This window comes from Colossoma macropomum, unplaced genomic scaffold (genome assembly GCF_904425465.1).
Source record: "Colossoma macropomum unplaced genomic scaffold, Colossoma_macropomum, whole genome shotgun sequence".
In the NCBI taxonomy this organism is placed as follows: domain Eukaryota; kingdom Metazoa; phylum Chordata; class Actinopteri; order Characiformes; family Serrasalmidae; genus Colossoma; species Colossoma macropomum.
In genome coordinates this window covers 10380580-10403409 of record NW_023494789.1, presented here as the reverse complement: position 1 = coordinate 10403409, position 22830 = coordinate 10380580, and the positions used below count along the sequence as shown (strand labels likewise).

At 38.9% G+C, this 22830-nt stretch overlaps 1 protein-coding gene across 1 annotated transcript in view; it reads left to right on the top strand.

The window, feature by feature from the left end:
• The first annotated feature begins 15699 nt into the window (after nt 1-15699).
• The window catches only part of LOC118807435 (voltage-dependent T-type calcium channel subunit alpha-1I-like), a 199952-nt gene continuing 192821 nt past the window's right edge, over nt 15700-22830 (top strand). Inside the window, exon 1 of the mRNA XM_036569447.1 lies at nt 15700-15799. Coding sequence (XP_036425340.1) covers nt 15707-15799 — 93 coding nt within the window. The 5' untranslated portion in view covers nt 15700-15706. The remainder of the gene's footprint in view (nt 15800-22830) is intronic.

Sequence of the window (22830 nt, the reverse complement as noted above, 5' to 3'; positions counted from 1 at the left end):
GCAAGTTTAAATGGAAAATGTTGCATAAAAGCTAATTGGAAGCAGGTAGCTCAGTTGTTTTTGTTTTTAATTGATTTCTTTTGCCTTTACCTTGCAAGTGCCATGGGTGTGGACAGTCAGTGAGTTGCAAAGGCTGGTTTAGAGACAGTATTGTACACTCTCAGAAAAAAAGGTAGTAAACTTCTCTGGGGCAGTACCCCTCTTGTCACTGTGGTGGTACCCTCAAGGGTACATCTCAGCACCTTTAGTCAGGGAACATAATTGTACCATAATAAATTGAAATTATATTTTATAAATTGTACTGACTCCACACACCCCGTCTCGTCTCCGGGCTTCTTATTTTATTGTTCTGTTTTAAAACATTAGGTTATGAAAAGGAACAAATATGTACTTTTCCACTAGGAACAACTTATTTAAGGTACACGATTGGACCTTAAAACCACTGTTGTACCTTTGAGGGTACATGTACATTGTTTGTACCCCAGTGAACGAAAAATATACCTGCACAGAACCTTCATTTTTAACAGTGTATGGAAATCTCCAACCTCAGCAGGACAAATTTTGATCATCTCCCAATTAAAGACTACCTTTTCAAGTCCAAGACAGTGGCTTAAGACAAGTCTAGACCAAGTCTGAATGAAAGCAAAACTAAGTTGAGATGGAGACCCAAAGACAGTTCCCTTTAAGGCCAACCATTAACTGGTCTTTAACTGCTTCCAAAATTATTTGGTGAAGTTGTTGAAATGATTCACAGTCATATGCAAAAGTTTGAACACCTCTGTTCAAAATACAGGGTGATTCAAAAAGATTAATCTGATTTCAAAATTATTTTTTTCACTTGTAAATCATTAAAGAACAATGCAGTAAATTGTAAATGGTTTAAATGAGCATAAAGTTTATTATGTAATTTCACGAGTGCTCAATATGATCCTCCTCCTGTATGGACATCAACGCCATAGGTAATTCATCCCATACTCAATTGAGCATATCGGGTGTCGCTGTAATCACGACTCTTTCAGTGCGATTTTGGAGTGTTGTGGAAAAAACGATGAACACTCTATTGTTGGAGGTTCACTGCCCACAAAAATCATGTTGCCCAGTTATGACGGATTGATTTGTATTGAGGTGGAGAACGCAAAGCGCTTTCAGCTCAGGGGTTGCATCTCCTCGCAGACTGAAGGGAGCCATCTTCCGCTAACAGTCAGAAACTCTATGCCCACCTCTACCAGTTGGTGTGTGATTGGTTCCTATAGGTGCCTCACGGTTGTAAACATATGGCGCTTTGAAATCGGATTAATCTTTTTGAATCACCCTGTATATGTTTTATTGATTTTTAATGAGAAAATAAGTGAATGCATCCTCTACGAAGAAAGAAAAAAACTTAAATCTGGTATTTTTCTGCTAATTTTGTGCTAGCCTTTGCATGTTGTTTAATAATTTAATAATTATTTTATAGTTATGAAATGGGATATATTTGCAATGAATTTATATAACCTGAAAATTATTCAGATGAGTTAGTGTGTGATGCTGGCAGCTAAAATAAAATAAATAATAAAACCATCTCAGACAGGACTGAAGTACTACAGCACTACAAATAACCAATATCATCATCTACCTTTGAGAAACCACTTCACTCATGTATGTTAAATCCAAGGAGAAGTAGAAGGAGTTTACATTTTAGTGAGACTCTCACAGATGAAGATGGCCTTTGTCAGCTGAAAACGCGAGCCAAATACCAGGACGGCTTAAGATACAGCCTCGTCGATTTGCTTCTATTCAAAGAATGATTTAACGCTTTGAAGGAAAGAATGATTTATTGGAGATGGTGGTTGGATGGTAAAGCCAGCCAGTGCTGACACAAGCATTGCATAGTTCAAAGTAAATGGGAAATGGGCACTGACTGGTTGCTTATCACATTAGGCCGGATTTGCATGTTTATGAGTGGGCTTAAAAGCATTGTTTATGGTCATGACTTTGAGTTATGTCTGCTCATCCTAAATAGACGACTGCCATTTTGGAAAACTACACTTTCCTTGCTCTTGTAAATCTTCAGAGTGAGCATATTCCATATGGGTATCAGATTAGTAATTGAATAATGGCTTTGAGATTGGTTTTTTAATAGAGTGGTCTTTAATAGAGTGGTCTTTAATAGAGTCCTCAGGCAATATGGAGTAAAAATGCCAAGCTTGTATGATACTAAAATTGAGAATTATAGTAAAACATCCAGTAAAGTTTGAATGAAAAAAAAACAAGATAACTGTCTGGGAGTGGCCTAACATTCTAATGAGCATGCTTAACCGACATCCCTCAGTCCAACACTTCCAATCTGCTACGCCACTCAAACAGAGCTAAACACAACAGTGTGAGCAGTGAGAATGAGTGAAACGCTTGGTCATTAGCCTTCTGTCAGTAAGTTTCTTTGATTAGGACAGAATAAGACTTATGGCATATGCATATACTTTTAAAGCTGTGTGGGCAGGATAGGCTACATCAGCCTTGTGATTGATTATGAGTATGCTTACATAACGCTTCTGCCGGAACAAAACCTTGTATCTCCATTTTTGTTGCTTTTCAGTTTTTGACATAATTTAAAAATGCCTGTTGCCTTTTACACTGTGTGTAAATTTCATGATGAATGGACCAAAAGAAATGGCCCAAAAAAGTCTGGTTCCATTGACTTACATTAAAAGTAAAATAGTTTTTTTTCCTTCTCCTGTAAAGTTACTATTTTGGACATTCAAGGTTTTGTTTTGACAACAGCGATGAGCTTTATGAAAGATTAGGACTGTCCAGTTTACATCCAAAAGGGGAGATTTTTGGTAAAACATATTCATCATTTATTGGGCATTGGAAAGTTATGTAAAGTTATGTATTACAAGTACTTTGTACATGTATGCTGTGTCCCCACAAGAGCCTGATTAACCTACTTAGAAAAAAAAAAAAAAAACATAGTTTTAGTTCTCTGTGGCTTTAAACCAGTTTACAAGCTGAATTCATGAATTGCAAGGAAAGTATGAATTTGTAGAGTTTATTTGGAAATCTATTGGCTTTATAGTGTTTTAAACCAATTCATAAGTTTAAATCATTCATAAAATTGGCAGGAAAGTAGGATATCTATAGAATTTATTTGGAAATATAAAATTTCATCAGTACTTTTGTGTCCATTTCATGTTGCATAATGAATATGTTTTGGATATGTGAACAGTATGCGTCCATGTATTGCACAAAAGTGATTTATGAAGCTATTTGCCATATTGCTGGCATCGTTCAACGCACAAAATGACATCGGTTTCCAGTCACATCTTCTCCAGCCCCTTTTTCTTCTGTACAGTGAGGCATGGACATGACAGGGTGTTTTGTAATGTTTTCTGTGCTCGAATTGTTGATGTCTGTCATTGTGAAAGTGTGATAATGACATTAACACTTCCGAGACGTACTAGTAGCCCTGGAGCATGCCATCAACTCCCCGTCACTCTCTCAATTAACTTTATTTAAAAGCCCTGCTGTTGCCATGGAGATCAGAGATCAGAGCGCTCATATGAGCATGTCACCACGGAAACAATGGAAGCCCAGTGAGCCGAATGTGCCACTACAGGTTGTGTCTGGGGACTTCACTCTGGCCAGAATTGAGAACCGAAAGATGTTTCATAAAACAGCTTATTTGATAGTTTAATAATAAGTATTTTGTGATTGGTGGATTCAGACCACAGTTTACATCACATACTTTCTGAAATATGAGCTGTGTTTTAAAAGCACTACTGTATTTCCACAGCTGGAGTCAATCTCAATTGACCTTTCCAAGCTCCACCCACAAATGTGCTCTTTCATAGCATGTTGTGAGGACAAGAACATTTTCAAAAATCCCAATCAAACTAATGAGAAATTATTTTTGGTAACAATTTTTTTTTCTTCTGTAACAACAAATCACCTTTGGTTCTGGATTTTGGCAAAATCCACCACAAACAAGGGGACCATCCCTTTGAAAACCACTCCCAAACTCTTGTAATCTATGCTCTTTTAATATTCAGAGGGCAATAGGTAGCACAAATGAAACAAGCTAGATATCAAAAAGCTATAATTAAATATTTATTTTTACCTCCTGTAATCTGATCTCTACACATGTCAGAATGTCTACACATTCAATTGAAATGTTGAACCAGGCTAACTTGCGTTACATTTATGGGCTAACAACTGGCTTGTTGTCAATTGGACAGTGTTAATGAGCTCTCCACCATCACCCCCTACTGTGATGCATCAAACATATAGCCCAAAATTTCCTGTTGTGGCCCCAAGTGTTCTCTTTATGAAATCATATCTAGCTACACTTAGTGACCACTTTGTTAGAAAAACCTAGAGTGAGCTTTATCTTAGTGGCCACTTTATAAGAAGTCTTACCTTGTTCTTCCACTCACTGCCCACTTTCTGAGCTCCATTGACAGTTGCATGCAAAGGTTTGAGCACCCCTGTTCAAATGATATGCTTTGTTATGTTTTACAAAGAAGAATCCTAAATATGGCAATTGTTTGTGCACAAGTTTTATTCATTTGATGTGGCTCCTAATGTCTCCTGATGTTGGGATGAGTCATTTGACAGGCACCCTATGAGACGATGCCATGCTTTAAAGTTGAAACAACAAATACTTTCTAGAGTATAATTAAACATATGTAGACACAAAATCTGATTTGCTTCATGTCTTCCTGAGTGGTGCAGTGGATTAAGCTGTCACCCCAACAGGAAGTTGTGAGTTGTGCCCCAATGATGCCATAGCAATCCTTAAGTGAGTGCCCAAGAGGAAAAATGTCTAGCGGGATTGTGTGCTGAAACTTGAAGAGAACGTTTGAGTTGTGTGAACTCTTTTGTCCTCAAGTTGAGTCAACTCAAGAAAAGCTGTGTAATCAGTTATTATATCAATATGAATTGACTTGTGAATAGTGTGTTCTCTTTAGAGGATCTGTTAACTTATTTTTATGCACAAAAACAACAAAACATATCATTTGACCTGGAGTGACCAAACTTTTGCTTACTACTGTATGGTCTACTGTCTTGTAGTTCCACAACTACAGTAACCTCTGTGTAGGTTGGAAACAAAGACTACAAATTTGCTACCTTGTTAGCTGATCAATCTAATCTAATAAGACTGTGACCTTTCACATCATTTCAAAACAATAATGTACTTTAGATTAAGATATTGTGAAAGAATTGGTGTTTATCACAATAAGACTACTGCATTTTCATATTCATAATAGCAACAGTGTAAATCCCATAACTGCATCAATGTGTCTGTCCAGCTTAGGGTGTGTGTGGATTGTCTGTTTGGCAGTAGCTGTATGTGTGTGTGTGTGTGTGTGTGTGTGTGTGTGTGTGTGTGTATGTGGCTCCAGGCAGAGGTTAATGGCTCTCTTAGCCAGCAGTCCCTCATAATTCTGCATGTGGTGTTCCCTAATTAAATATCCGTGTTCTTCTCGCTCTCCTCAAACGAGCTAACCGGCCCTCTGCCATAGCCAGCCCTCTGACAGAGAGAGAGAGAGAACGGGAATGAGAGAAAACTTCTCCATTAGTCTTCTATCTCTCTAATTATATTCTCTCTTTCCTTCTCTCTGTCTTCCATTCTTGAAACAGTTACTAGAATAAGCATCTCTATATAGATCACACAGTTAGAGTAGACTTAGAGCTGCTTGTTCTACTCTGTGGATTAGCTTCTTGTTTCTTTACTTAAATCTAGGGCTTAATTTTATGCCAGAAAGAGCCAGATCCAGCACCTACCAGATTGGATCTGGCCCCTATTTTAGTGGATCTGGCAACTCTTTAACCCCTTTTCCACAGCAGCCTGTTTTGGAAGCACTAATTACTTGCTAGCAGCTCAACACAGATTCACAACATTTCACCCATAGAGGGCCAACACTGTCTGACAGTGGAGCCATAGGGTCTGCAGAAAGACGTTAAATATGTATGTGCAATGATTTATAGAGGTATCAAGAAAATATGTCATATTTTGTACAAATAACTCAAGGAACATGATAAAATGTGGAAACGTTAACATGATGTGTCATTTCGTGCCATAGCACCTACACACTTTCACTTTAAACTCCTGCTTAAGATCACAGAACTGGCAAAAACAACACTGACGCTGTTTATCACTCGCAAATGCGCCCACTACTGCTGTGATTATTAATCCCTCAAAAGAGCTTAGTAACACTGAGCTCAACCACTGACTCGTGACACTGATTTATTTCACTACATGTATTAGAAGATGTTTGTTTAATTTTGGAAAGCCCACATATGAGAAAATGTTCGATGCTTAAGAACCCCCACGACACATGCACCTTTTGTTTGGGGACCACCCCCGCCCCATCAACCTGACGGATCCATCACTACTCAGTGTCCCAGGTCCTCATCATTTAGGGATTAAGCCCTGGACAAATCCAAACCTATTTATGCATGTGTTTGGAAAACAGGCCAAAAGTTTATTATGTGACCAAAAAATAGTGCACACATAATTTATTATAAATCAAATACAACTGGCTCTAACATTCCAAAATCAATGCAGTCGAACTGTTTTCACCATTTTTACCCCTAATAGTGTACTCTATGTTGTTATCTACACCTGTATAGCTCCGAGGTGGACGTCTTGTGGTCTGCTCTTTCCGAAATCTGAAGTACCTCACCAAACAGTCCCCAGTAAACACCACCAAATGCCAGTAAAACCATTACCAAAACAATTAAGAGTACTGCAAATGTTCCAAAAAAGCTAAATGAAAATGGCTACCAGCCGAATCACTCAGGCTAGTCTCCAAACAAGCCATTTAAATTTTGTTCAGTTGTTGTGGGAGTTGTTGTCCTATCCTTTCTAATCCAATGGGCATGTCTCTCTTATTCACCAGTAATGGACCAGTTAGAAGCACACATCCCTATTCACACCCCTTCAGCATGGCTGTTCCATTTCTGAGCCTTCCAACAGCCATAGCTGCAGCTTATGTTACAGATTGTTTGGGTCAGTACAGCACGGCTTTAATAGACTCGTTTTTCAACTTCACATGCTGTGATGGCAGATAGATTTCATAGAGCCTGACTCTATTTCTGCACCCAATCTGTTCCTGTAGCCACTTTATTTCAGATAGAAGCCTATCAGAATCCAGTGGGTGTGATCGGAGCCGGGGGAACTATCTTCTCCATTTCTACAGCCTGTCTCTTCCCTACGGTAACAGCTCTGAGAGCAGCTACCCACTCTCAGCCCTCTCTTCAGCCACTTAGATTGAAGCAGTAATCTGACCCAGGGTCAGCAGCAAATGACCCATGTATTACAGCCTGCCTGGGGGCAGATTCCCCCCCTTTCAGCACTCATTAATCCTCTGGCGGTGATGGAAAGTGTGTGGGACTCCATTTCAGCTGAAATCCACCCAAGGCTTCTACATCACCATGGCCATGGCATCAGTACAGATCATGTTTTGGAGATATTACTGTGTCTGCAGTAGTGATGGTGATATAATGTAATGTGCTGGATGTACTAAAGGAACATATCTCTAAAACCCTTTGTTTTAAAGGAATCCTTCCACATTTTAGCCAAATCTTATTCTAACACTGGTTTCTTGTATTTAGAAAAAAGAGACTCAAAGGTGGTCTATAATTGAAGCCAGTCGGTAGAAGGGGTCGGTACCCCCAAATATTAAGAAAATCACCTTGGGAGCCACAACATTTTAAGTCCATTTTACCATGTTGGCTTTTAATATGACTCAATATGTGCTAATGTTCTAGTATAGGTTAAAAATAATGCAGACTCACATTGCTCTGCTTTAATCTTTAGCTCAGCTATAGCTGCTTTTCTCACATCTCCAGCAGGAAACTTTTTCACAAGAGTAGAATAGTTTATAGTAAAATGTCTCTCAGCATTCGACTTTTTATGAGGTTGAAGTCAGCTTCATATTCGCCAGCTTCTTGTTTGAATTTTCCTGTGGAAAGGGAAAATTTGAACTAGAAGCTGGTGAACAAGAAGCTGACTTCAGCCTCGTAAAAAGTCAAATGCGGAGAGACATTTTACATGAAACTATTCTACTTTTGCAGAAAAGTTTCCTGCCGGAGATGCAAGAAAGTGGCTAATAGCTGAGAAGCTGACTTTTGTGATTCTTAGTGTTTGACAGTTTCTTCGTTGCAGATTAAACAAATGAAGAAACCAGCTTATAAGCACAAATAAGTCCATTTGCCTCCAAAATCTACTGACCTAGCTAGGTGAAATTGTTGTTCTACATTGCAGTGGTAACCAGCAGTCTATGCACCAACCTACAGTGAATTACGTTATAGGCTACATTAACTCCAGCATTTAAAAATGTAAAAATCTAGTTCTGCTGTGGAGCCACAACAGGGCAGTAAAAGAGTTGCATGCAGCTCTGGAGCCGGCACCTGGTCTAAGGTCATGTTGTCACGAAGTCATGAGTTCGATCCCCAGTGATGCTACAGCCATTCATCAGCCAAGAGACAAGGAGAGCATAACGGTTCTCTCTGGGTGGGTAGGATGCCCCCCCACTAATCAGGGAAAAAGCCTGATACACGTATCTTTTAGCTAATGTAAAATAATTATCATTCTCCTCCAAGCATGTTGAGCCATCAATTGACATTGTGTGCAGAATTTTAAAAAGATGTGGTGGCTTTTCAAATGTCTTGAAGGAAGCACAAGCCCTCCGTTTATCAACACCATGAGACAGAGAGAGTCCTCGCTAGTGGGTGGTATTGGATATGACTAATTAAAGAGAAACTTGCATAAACAGACATAAAAACTCTGTTCTTATAAAGTGAAATTGAACTTTCAAACACCAGAGCAATGTGATAAAAAAGTAGGTTGTACTTTTTCTGCTGTCCATGGCCATCAAGTAGAACCTGTGAAAGTCCACCCACACTACTACACTGGATACAAACTACAGATTCATCCCTTCGGAAAACTAGTCCAATCAATGAAAAAAAGAGATTAATACAAATTTACAAATACTTTTACATAAAAGCATTTGGCAAAATTCAGAAGCTACTCAGTGATTTCTTTTATAATCATATTTCAAGTCAGCAGGTTTTCTGCTCATTTCTAAGGGGAAACGTATCGAAGTTATCATCTATGGTATTCAAATGTGCACTGCAGATTCGTCAGATAGAGATTAGATTGGAAAACACTGGAGTGTTTTTTTTTAAAACTGAGCCTATGCTCTTAACGCACCTTGGCTGGTTAATTCTCTCCAGTGGAGGGTTGTTGGAGAGAGTGTGAGCAGAAATTGGCAGTTTACAGTAAGCTGTTACAGCAGAGGGACTTCAGTGGTTACCCATCTCCTCCTGCTGCTGCTGACAACCCTTACACCAGCGCTAATGAGCTGTCAGAGAGAGAGAGAGAGAGAGAGAGAGAGAGAGAGAGAGAGAGAGAGAGATAGAGAGAGAGAGAGAGAGAGAGAGAGAGAGAGAGAAGGAGGGAGAAGATAGAAACAACAGGGGAATAAAGAGAAAAAAAGAAAGGAGAAGGGGAGAGAGTGAGTGAAAGGAAAAAAAAGAGATTGAGGGACAAAAGGAGAGCAAAGAGAAAAAGTAAGAGAGCAAGATGGACAAAAAGAGAGAGAAAGAGAAAGAGAGGGAGAGGAATGGAGAAGAAGGGAGATGAAGAGACAATGGAGGAATACATAGAGAGAGAGGGAGAGAGAGAGAGAGAGAGAGAGAGAGAGAGGGAGAGGGACAAAGGGATCATGAAGTGGGAGGGAGAAAGAAAGAAAATTGTCTAGAAGAAAAATTAGGGTAAAGTATAGAGAAAGTCCTTCTTAACTCCAGTAGTTTTGTATAAATATAATCTGACTTAAGTCTATGAACGGTCTAAAAAGAAATATAACTCATATAGAAACGTTTCCATTTTGCTTGATATAATATCAGATTTCAGCACCGCGGACAGCGCCATGTCTATAGAGCAGAGTTCGAGAGGTTTAGGGTGGTGTACGTTGAGTCTGGAACAGTGGAAACTTTCTTTAGATTTCTGTTGCCTTGGGGAAAGCTTTCACTGAGCACTCCAGCATATGTGTAAGAGAGAGAGAGAGAGAGAGAGAGAGAGAGAAAGAATGAACCTGAGAATCCTGAAGTAATGAGTGTGCTGTCGATACACTGGTGCGCTGAGAAAGCCCCTGAGACCGCCCCAAGGAATCTAACACACTGTCTGTATGTTTGTGTCTGTGTGTGTGTGTGTGTTTAATAAGGGCCTTTGTCAGTGCAAACGTTTGTGTGTGGCATGTGCACCTGTGTTACTACAATGTAATCCTTTGAAAATTTTACAAGGAGGCTGCTGACGCCCAAATTACATTTGTAAAAATTTCTGCATAATTTAATTGTGTAGATTTAAATAAAGTCATTCAGAGTAGATTGATGTGAAATGGTTCATTATAGAAAAACTTAGGCCTCTTTTCCACTGTCGAGCCAAAAGGTTCTCGGGGCCATACTGGGCCGTTCTGTGCTGGTCCGGACTCCAGAGACCGGTTATGGTGTTAATTGGGCATCTCTTACTGAAACAGCCTGTACTGTGGTGGGTTTAACCTGTAGCCAGATAACTAGCTGCATTAGCATGAGCGTTGCACAGCAAAGTACAGCTCAGACACCACAGAATAATACTTTTTTTTAATCTTTCTGTCACTTCAGCACTGGTTGTTTGTGCTCTTACATATGAAACTTTATCCACTCAACAGGTGTTTTTTAATCATCAGTTTGCTGGAACCGAGCCTGTCCTGCAGGCTACAGCTTACAGAATATGTTTGATTTCGGCTTTCTGTCCCTCCACCATCAGTCAACTTTGCTCTCACCGTTATAAGTTTTATCATCTATACTTGTGATAGCAGAACACCGGTTAGTCAAATCGAACCTGCATTGGGGTGTTTGGATCTCATTAGCTAAGCTAAGTTAGCTAGGAGAGAGAACATCAACCCATATTTAATATGTATTCACATTTCTTGGCTCAGGCGGACCCTAGGCAGCTGCCTACCTTTGCCTAGTGCAAAGACCACCCAGATAACAGATACTCTTGCATTATTTAACATACATTCCATAGTTGCAGTGATGCTAGCTAGCCTGAATCCTGAACAGAGATGGAGTGGCTGAGCCATTCAGAGTGGTTTGTTGAGAAATGGTTCACTATAGAGAAATTTTAAGAAACTTACAGACTCTGATTTCTTTACAGTGGTGGTGACGGGAACCAGGCGTCACAATGTCTACGCCACATGTACAGCCATTTTATTTACTGTCCAAAACCACCAGTGAATATACACATGCCTTCTGAGTCTTTATATATAATGTTAATGATGGTAAAATAGTGATAAATCTAAAAAAATAAAAATTTTCTTTTTCCTTACAACGCCCTGCGTGTATCCCTCTGCTGTGAATGAACAGAAATAAATAGATTAATATACATTTTAAGCCAAAACCTTATCACATAATTATCATAAAACAGTGTGTCAGTCATCAGTCAGAATATATATCTAACCATTTTATGTAATGACTTTTTGTGAGTGAGCTTTTAGAGGCATTAAACTCTTCAGATGTCTGGTTCCTATCACCACCACTGTGAACAATTCTGAAGTTTCTCTAGAGCAGAGCATTTCACACCAAACCACTCTGCATGACTTTGTTTACATCTCAACCTTTTCATTATGTAGAATTTCTCCTTTAAGGGGTATAAAGCTCCCCAGCACTGGGCTATGGAGCAGTGGAACTGTTTTTCTTTGGAGTGATGGAGCATCATCCAGTACCTTTGGGATGAGTTGGAGTGTCCACAACTGATCATCCAACATCAGTACCTGACCTCACTAATGCTCTTGTGGCTGAACGCAATCAAACCCTCACAGCAATGTTCCAGCATTTAGTGTAAAGCCTTCCCAGAAGAGTACAGGATGTTACTGCAGCAAACTACCCGATAGTATTCTTGAAATGTTGGAGAGGCAGATGTCCACAAACTTTTAGGCACTTAGATCACATTGGTCTCATAGGTTAAGCGATTTTGAGCATATTTTTGAGATAGCTGAGCCCCCCTTGCCTTCCCTGTCAGACCACCGCTGATATGAACATCAGACAGATGAAATAAAGCTCACATTTCCTCTCCACTCTGGCAGTGTTTGCCTCCGTGGCCTTTTTGAACAAAGCGTGAAAGAGAAAAGTCACAGAAAGAATAGAATATAGTCTATTCCATAAGTCATGTGTATAGAGGGTTATTTGCTTGGTTTATTTGGCCCGCGGCTGTGACTCCGGCTCCGCTGAGGGAAACAAACATTAGAACATTCTGGAATAATCCAGGGAGAATGATTCGGCCTCGTGGCCTGTTAAATTCTTCATCTGTGTTTTTTTCTTCCACTCATCCGTACAGCTCCCTCCTCTGTGTTTATTCCCTCTGTCACACTCCTCGCTTCCTCCCCTCTCTCTCCCTTCAACTGCCTCTTTTGTTTTTTTTTCACTCCCGACTTCTGTCCTCGCTCGTTTTAGAGCGCTGAAAGAAAAAGAGAGATCATGTCTGTGAAAAGGTTGATGTGTATGAAAGTGTGACGACACCGAATGGTTTCGTTTCTCTTCGAGAGTTCATTCATTACTTTGTTATTGTCATTTTTTATGCACTTTCTCTTTCTGTACCATCTCTTTTTCCTTTTCTCTCTCTTCCTGTGTCTCCATACCTCTCTCTCCCTTTGTCTGTTTTTCCCTCTCTTTCTCTTGTTACATCTCTGCATTGCTGCATCTCTCATTCTCTCTTTTCTCTCTTGTTTGTCTTTCTGTTTCTGTTTCTCTTTTCTTTATCTTTTTTCTCTTTTCTCCCTCTATTTCTCATTTTCTTTCTCGCTCTCACTCTCTTTTGCCTCTTTCTGTTCTCTGTTTTGCTTCTCTTTGTCTCTTCCTCTTTGTCTTATTTATCTTTCTCTCCTTTTTCTCTCGTTCACTCCTTTTTTCTTCTCTCTCTCTCACTCTGTCTCTTTTTTCCTCTCTCCGCTCTCGTTTGTCTTTCTCTTTCTATCTCTCTCTTCTTTACCTTTTTGTCCCTTTCTCTCTTTTTTCTTTTCTCATTCTCATTCGGCTTTCTCTCTCTCTTTCTCTCTCTCTCTCTCTCTCTCTCTCTCTCTCTCTCTCTCTCTCTCTCTCTGTCTCTCTCTCTCCTCCTCTCTTTGCCTCTCTCTGTATTTTTTCTTTCTCTCTCTCTCTCTCTTTTTTCCCTGTCTCTTTCTCTGATTTCTTTCTCTCCATTTTCTTTTCTCTCTTTCTTCATTTGCTTTCCTCTCTCTTTTCTTTCTCTCTCTCTCTCACCCCTCACTCTGTTTCTCCCCCTCTCTCTATGCTATTCTCTCTCTCTCTCTCTCTCTCTCTCTATATATATATATATATAGATGTATATATGTAGATGTATATGTATATATATATATATATATATATATATATATATACATCTTGCCTCTATTATTCTGCCCCTCTTCTTTCTCCCTTTTTCTCTCCCCTCTCCTCCTCTCTCTCTTGCCTTTCTCTGTTGCATTCCCTCTCTCGCTCTCTACTCCTTCTCTTTTGTCTCTCTCTCTGTCATTCTCTTTTTTTCTCTATATACACATCTTGTCTCTATCATTTTGACTCCTTTCTCCCTTCTTCTCTCCCATCACCCTTTCTCTCTTTCTATCTCTCTCTTGCCTTTCTCTCTTGCTTTTCTCTCTCTCTCTCTCTCTCTCTCGTCTTTCTCTCTTGCCTTTCTCGTTCTTTTTACCTCTTTTTTACCCCGGTATCTCATTGGCGAGCTGTTCTCTTCTTCCTGCTGTGTTCTTGCTCCATTGTCTTGTTAAAAAAGCAGGCAGAGGATTCTGATTGTGTTCATGTTCCTGTCTAGAAAGAAAGCTGTGATTTCTCTTCACTGCTGCCGTCTCCGTTTTACTCATTGTCACTTTGATTTTCCTGCCTTCAAACTACATGAATTGTACTTTCTCAGTGTAGCTTTGCAGAACCACATGATGTCCCGTTGGAGGTTGCAGCACTGTTACTTATAGCTGCAGTAACACGTATAGTATCATCTGAAAGGATCTCTGTGTTGGCATCTCATATAAGCCTTCTTATATAAACGGCAGAATTAAGCATTGACTTCAAATTGAGCTCTGAATTAATGATTGAGCTCTTTTAACCAGTTTTTTCTTTCTATTTTCACTCCCTGCCTACTTTGGATGTCTACAGTTCCCTGAGGGCCGTTAAGTCTCTTTCCTTCATATCTGTAGCTCTACAGTTTCTCTAATCTGAGCAAACTTTTTCATTTGATTTTGAGGAATTGAGATTTATTTTCAGCATCTGTTTCGAGAGAATCTGCACTCTACTTGCTGTGCAGTTATACGGAGCAAAAGTGATCAAGACATCACTCCTTCAGAGACAGAAAGAAGTGAGATTGAGACCACTAGTATCACAGCTGCACTTTAGAACTGATCTGACATTAATAACTCTGCTAAGTAGGTAGTGTTTTTATATATAATATATATTATATAATGTGGATTATAAAATGGATAGTTCTGGTCCTAAAGTCTGATTGGATCATCTGCGTTCAAAGCCGTTGTAAAATCCACAATATATACACAACTATGACCACTTCACAACAACTGAACTCTGTATACTGCAGTATTTAAACTCCTACATAGTGCACTGTGTAAAATCGCAGTAATGCATGGCCTGTTGTGACTTATTGCTTTATTGAATGAACTGAATTGGCTTTAAATGACCTCCACCCACAAATGCATTGGTTTTAAGCAACCATTGCAAAATTGGATAAGCTTTACAGAATGGTAACATACATACATCTTAAGATATAAGATGTATAAGAGATCTGTGCTAAAATGTGTTTTCAGGGCATGTAAGTCATTTCTTTTAACAAACGTGATTTTCCTTTACTGAGCTATTTCATGTAAATCACAAAATCCAACATTATATGACTTTAATCACCATCTTGTTGCCTACAGCAATTATATTGAATTAATAATTGTAACATTGCACTGTTTTGCAATTGTAAATGAAATGAAATGAAATTAATGCACTTCCTGTCATTTTCAGTGGAATTGCATATGAATGGTAGGTGCTAGAAACAAAGTTCAAGAGTTTTGTAGCAGAGATGTATATGTTGCTTGTAGAAAAAAAACATGTTATTCCAGCTCAAATAATTTTAAAGTTATTCAACAAAAAAACAAAATTATAGACTATATTCATATCATGATGGTAGATGGATGACGGCAAACTTGGTGTTCCATATTTTTCGGTGGAGCAGTCATAGAAAGTTCTGCCACCACCAGTGACAATGGCAACATACTGCAGCAATGAACAGAATGTTTTTTCAAGAGTTCAGCTTTTCTCAACTTTTGTAGTTGGCTGCTGTGGTGGAATAAACCATATACTGATTCTGGAAACATGATCATTGAATACTCACGTCTGAAGTCCACAACCAAAATTCAATGAAAACACACCATTACAAACATTAGCATGTGTTCAAAACCCTTTCTAGGATAAAATAGTTGCACACGGCCTAGAACACCACTGTTATTCCAGTAATCTCTCAACAGCAGAGCTCTGAACGAGTGTGTTGTGTGTGGGACCTGAACTTGTCAGATGAATGCAAATGGGTTCAGATGGCATGCAGTCAAATGAACTGAACTGAACAGACCTGAATTGAAGTGAATTGGCCTTAACTGTGAGCCGCACATGGTTCGAGAGGGTGAGCATGATGGTGATTCTGCTGAACTGCGTGACGCTGGGGATGTACCAACCCTGCGAGAACATCGACTGCTCCTCGCAGCGCTGCCAGATCCTACAGGTGAGGAAGCCTTCATTTCTCTTTCTTTTTCTCTTTCTCTCCTGCTTCAAGTGTGTTCACTCAGCAGCTCATTTAAGTACTGTGACAATATTTCTCTCATTATATAATGCAGCCACTTCAGCGCAGTGCCATTTACTTCATAAGTGCTTGTCCTTGATTACACATGCACACACTTTGACAAACATTTACACACACAGACACCTGTAAAACTACTGTAATAATGCATTTCCTTCTAAAATTTAAATAATTACAGCTAAATATTTCTAGGCCCAAACCTAAATCCAACCCCAATGTTTTTGAATTTCAAATATAAAATATAACATATATTATATGTTATAAAACATATAGAGTTTTAAGCATTTTTTTTTTCTCATTAGAATCTACTAAATGTCTCAACAGCTTCTCCATGTCCAAAATAAATCTTTTGGCTTCTTTAACTGTTTAAATATAAAAAAAATGTGTAATATTTCAAGCATTTTTATTCAGAGATACCTACCCAAAACTGAAATATATTTACATTTTCTGTCATGGTGGGGGCATTTCAAATGTTCTATCATTGTGAGGACATTTGAAATGTTCCATAATTGTGGGGACCTGTCAAATGTTATATCATTGTGAGGACATTTGAAATATTCCATCATTGTGGGGACATTTAGAATGTTCTATCACTGTGAGGACATTTGTAATGTTCTGTCATTGTTAGGACATTTAAAGTGTCCCATAATTGTGGGGACCTGTCAAATGTTCTATCATTGTGAGGACATTTGAAATGTTCCATCATTGTGGGGACCTGTCAAATGTTTTATCATTGTTAGGACATTTGGAGGGTTCCATCATTGTGAGGACATTTAGAATGTTGTATCATTGTTAGGACATGTCAAATGTTCTATCATTGTGAGGACATTTAAAGTGTTCCATCATTGTGGGGAAGTTTTATATATATTTTATTTTTTATATATAGAATTTTATATAATTTTGGGATGTAGAATTTTCCTTAATTTTAAATATAACTGAAATTTTCCTTAATTTCCATTCTTGTTAGGAAATTTTTCATCAGTGTGGGAACATTAAAAATTTTTCATTATTGTGAGGACATTTGCAACATTTAATCATTGTGGAGATGATTAAAAATGTATTTGGAATTGTATGCCATTTTTGGGACATTTGGAATTTTCTAGTGTCGTGGGAATATTTGGAATGCTCCTACATTGTAAGGATCCTTACAATCTTCCATATTTCTGGGACCATTTGATATTGTCCTTTATGGCCAAGACATTTAGAATATTTAATCATTGTGGGGATAGCTGGAGTTTTATTTCATTGCGGGGACATTTCAAATTTTCAGGCGTTGTAAGCACATTTAGAATTTTCCAACATTGTGGGGACATCAGCTATTTTTATTGCTGCAGAAATAAATTGGAGCATTCCAAATATTCTAACTTTTTGTCATTCTGTATCATCGTGTGTGCATTTGAAACTTTCCTGCGTTATGAGGGCATATGTAATTTTACATAATAGTATGGACATTTGCAATTTTATTTTATTGGGAGGACATTAAGAATGTCCGGACATTGTGTTGACATTTGGAATTTTTCCTTGTTGCAGCATACTTTCCCTCTCTGTCTCCCCACAGAGCGGGAAAGTTTTGGTCCCCACCATGTGACTAAAACCCAACATCTCTTACATTCATTCTCACAAACCCCTCCTGAGAATGTTTTTCCTTTCATGTCCTCTTCACTATCTGAAGCCACATCTCCACAGTTAAACTCCAGGGTACAGATGTCTATCACTCCACACAGAATCACAGCTCTGCTAAGCCACCTCTCCTCTGCAGGTCACAGTCAAACCTGGGCAGGAATGATCCCCTGTCAGTAACCTCTTTTGCTAATCCGTATGTATACTTTTCTCTCATTGTTTGAAGACAAAGGGCTGTGGTGGACTTGTAGGGATTTGGCAGAGGGCCAGAACTAGCTTGGGTCCTTCTGGTTCGGCTGATATCACAATGACTCCTCTAGTGCGCTGTGATAGGGATTTGGACTTCAGCAGCAGGGGAGTAGACAGAGCTTTTACCAAGGGGTGGCCAGTTAGACCCAGAGATTTTATTAGGGGTGTTAAACTATTAGGAAAAATAAATACATAAAAAAGCAATAAATAACTCTCTGTTTCTGAAGCCAACATTATTAATGTAACATAAAAAAGCAATGCATTACTTTATGCTGTACAGTTTAATCTGTATGTATTTTCAAATAAATAATAGAATACATGAACATGAGTACTGCTGAAAGTAATCAAACTGAAAGGCAAAACAGTGTTGATGCCACGCCTTCTATACATTCATACTTCATTTCAATTCAGTTTTTTCAGTGCTCAAGTAAAATATTTTATGTAGCTGTATTAACTTTTTCTCCTAACAAAAATTTGAATTTGCATATATAACATTATGACCACCTCCTTGTTTCTACGCTCATTGTCCATTTTATCAGCTCCACTTACTATATAGGTGCACTTTGTAGTTCTACAATTACAGACTGTAGTCCATCTGTTTCTCTGCATACTTTGTTAGCCCCCTTTTACCTTGTTCTTCAGTGGTCAGGACCCCCATGGACCCTCACAGAGCAGGTACTATTTGGGTGGTGGATCATTCTCAGCACATGTGGTGGTGGTGTGTTAACAGTGCTGCTGGAGTTTTTGAACACCTCAGTGTCACTGCTGGACTGAGAATAGTCCACCAACCAAAAATATCCAGCCAACAGCGCCCTGTGGGCAGCATCCTGTGACCACTGATGAACGACTAGAGGATGACCAACACAAACTGTGCAGGAGCAGATGAGCTATCGTCTCTGACTTTACATCTACAAGGTGGACTGACAAGGTAGGAGTGTCTAATAGAGTGGACAGTGAGTGGACACAGTGTTTAAAAACTCCAGCAGCACTGCTGTGTCTGATCCACTCAGGCCAGCACAACAAACACTGCTAACACACCAAAACCACATCAGTGTTACTGCTGATTTGATGATCCACCACCTAAATAATACCTGCTCTGGGAGGGTCCATGGGGGTCCTGACCACTGAAGAACAGGGTAAAAGGGAGCTAACAAAGTATGCAGAGAAACAGATGGACTACAGTCTGTATCTGTAGAACTACACAGTGCACCTATATAGTAAGTGGAGCTGATAAAATGGACAATGAGAAAAAAGGAGGTGGTCATAATGTTATGCCTGATCTGTATATATATATATATATATATATATATATATATATATATATATATATATATATATATATGCACGCACTTACAGAACAAGCAGAAAAAGATATAAGTAAATTAATTAAAAATGTTTTATTGAGTGAAGCTAACCAAGCATTAGCATTAATATTAGTCCACAGAAATTCCCTGAGATTGAATATTAAACACATGCATGTAACTGACTTACATAAACAATCACAGTTTACTAACTGTAACACATCTCACCATTGGTTAGTCTGTTTCACACCATGTAACTCACTGTACATCAGAAGTGCTGAAGGGAAAGGCGCTTTGAAGAGCAAGTATACTGGGAAAATGATTAATGTACTCATAATACATATAATACAACTCATAATACAATAATCACTCTGTAACTGAAGTTTCTATATGTGTTGAAGTGGTGTGAAAAATACTGCTTGTCACATTTCTTGTACCAATAGTTGTTCTTTCAGCGAAATTAACAAGACTAACATTGAAGTTTGCCTGTTTTTTTGGCAAAGTAGCCCATCACAGTGCAATGTGTTGATTATTGAGTGTAGAGAGGTCAGACTCTAACTGATTGGTAACTGTACACTGATGGCATATCTTCATCAAAAAATGTAGCTGTTCTCAGAGAGTGGGAGAACTTTGTTCTAGTGGTTGTTTCATCTTGCATAACTGGGATGCAGTGGCCAACACTGACTACTAGACAGGCCATAAATGCCAAAATGGGTCAAAAACCACCTTTACAATAATGCCAATTTCTTTTAGCAGTAATTTCAGCAGTATATTAGCACTAAGCTAATAGTGATTCACAAGAGCATTTTTGGCCAGTCTAGATTAAAGGCAGAATATTTGAAGACTGTAACAGACAATATTAGCATATTATTTACCTTGAAGCAAATTTACAGTTACTCATATAGAGTCCTGATATGGAGCTGCTACTGTTTTACCTCTGACTAAAATTCATTTGTATTCACAGTCAGTGATATAGCTAAAACTTCCAGAAGGCCTAGAGTGATATTTTTGTTTCACAAAATTGGTCCCACTCTTTGAGGAACAAATTATAATTGAATTCACTGTACATTCCTAATTATGTTAGTGACTTATCTGACACATAGGCTCTTCAGTTCAGCTCCTCAAGGCCTAATAATTGGGAGAGGTAGCCTGGCTATATCTGCCAAGATACAAGAAAGAAAAAAGATATATAAAAACAACAGTAATTAAAGACTTAAAACAAGCAGGATTATTAATAAAAAATCAATTTTCAATTCAAATTTCTCGAAAGACCTAGAAGGCCTCTAGGGTTCCCTAAGGAACTGGCCTCCTCTGGCCACCCCTTGGCTATGCCCCAGTTCAGCAATGTTTGCATGGCTTTAACTCTGCAGATTGCCTCATGAGCACACACATACAGAAATATCTGTACATCCTCACTGATTATTTAAGAATGAGATGGGCCAACTTTTGCTTTGAAGCTGCTTTCAACCTGTACCCAATCAGAATTACACACACACAGACACAGCCAAAGCCCGTGTGCAATCAGAGCGCACACACATCATCCCTAAACATACACATACGCTGCCATTGCTCAGACATGAAAGAGTTCCCTCAGGAAGAAGATGTCTCACTCTCTCCTGACATGCACACAGCGCACAGCTGTGAAACTTTATGAATGTCAGTTTTATTATCAGTCAGAATGGAACTGCTTTCCCAAAGCCTGTAAAACAAACTTCGCGGAGCATTCAGTGGAATATTTTCGGCATCATTACACCCAATTTATTGGGGCATGTACTGAGGCAGAAACTCATATTATAATGGGATTATAATGGGACAGAAGTTCATTTGAGTTTTTAAAGAAATGTGTTTCTAAATGTCTGTCTACTGCATCATATGCTCTATTACCAAATATGTTTACTCAAAACACACTACACAATATAATATATGTACAAACTAAACAAAGAAGCAGCTGGTGTTCTCATAACAATGGACTGACCACCCGTGAGTCCAGACTTCAGCATCATTGGATATGCTTGGGGTTCCTTGGATTGTGTGAAGCAGAAAATGCAACCAACTTCTAAGACTGAACTTTGGAAGTGTGAAAAATATTCATACAGACCTCTTTGAAAAACAGAAATTGAGTCTCCAGAGAAGAATGGAAGCTAAACTAGATTTATTGGTTGTCTGAGTAAATATTAATCATGTTCTGTTTTCTTTTTTTCTAATGATGACCATTTTGACTGGAAATTAAATTGTGCACAGTACTGTATATATATATATATATATATACATATATATACACACACACACACAGATGAGCCAAAACATTATGACCATCTGTTTAATATACTGGTGGTCCTCCATGTGCCACCAAAACAGCTCTGACCAAGACCATAAGTTGCAAGGTGGAGCTGCCTCAGATTGGACTTGTTTTTCCAGTGTATACCACTGATTCTTGAGGCCATGATTGATTTGGAGGCCTGGGGAACACCTTGAACTCTTTGTTATGTTCCCAAACAATGTGTTCAACGTGGTAGAGTACATGTTCCTGCTGAAAGAGACTGCTGCCCTCAGTGGAATGGAATACCATTGCCATGAAGAGGTGTCGACAACAATGTTTAGGAAGGTAGTATATGCTGAATTGAAGTCCATATGAATGGGTAATGTTCCCAGCAGAACATTACCCAGAGCATCACACTCTCTCCACGAGCTTGTCATCTTTCCCCAGTGTGTCCTGGTGCCTGGTGGTAACCATCACCAAATATTTCTGTGACTTGTCTTTCTGTTGGTTCAGATTAGACAGGATAACCTTGTTTGCCCTTGAGTATTGATGAGCCTTGGACGCCCAACACCACTGTTCACAGGTACTCACTGCTGCTGACCAGGAACCTCCCATAAACCTTGTCGTTTTGGAGATGCTCCAATCCAGGCATCTGGCCTTAACGATTTAGCCCATGTTACAGCCACTCAGGCCTTCATGCCTGTCCATTTCTCCTGCAACCAACAGGTCAACGGTAAAAAACAACTGTTCACTTACCGCCTAATATACCCCAGACGTTGACAGACGCCATCATTACGAGATAATCAACATTATTCACTTCATTTATGAGTAGTCATAATATTTTGACCTATGAGTGTTTATTTTGTTCCTTTTCAATGAACGTCTCTCATTAGAGACCTGAGCTTATTATTGTTTTGACTGCTGGACCCTGACTCTCAACTAATCACTGAAGCTAATTCTCACTAATAAGCTATCAATGCCCTTCACAGAGAAATGCTGTGTCGCTTAGTCTGTTGATTACCCCCTCTGAAGCTATTAGCTATAGCTACTTTTAAATCAGTGTGTGCCCCAGGGAGAGGAGGCGGGGGGAGGGGGTGGGTGGTTCAGAATTTCACGCACAGACAGATTTGGCAATTAAAGGAAGGTAATAAATAGTACATAAATGAAAAAAAATGTTAAACACACATTCAGATGCTGATATGAGAGCTATATTGCAGTCACGTTTGAGTTTCATTAAGATTCAATTGATGCAGTCTTCTGCCTCTCTCTCTCTCTTACACACACACACACACACACACACACACACACACACACACACATACACAGATCCATGGAGTGCATAAGTGGAACAAGAACAACCCCAATCGTTTTTTAGAAAGAACAAATAATCCCATTTACAAAACAACACGTGTAAAGGCGGAGACTTCTTGATCCGTGTGCTGTGTTTAATTAGGTGTTTGATGAAAGTCATGTTTTGATGTAAGCTTATCTGTGATTACATTTCAAATTATTGTTATTATTTCCCC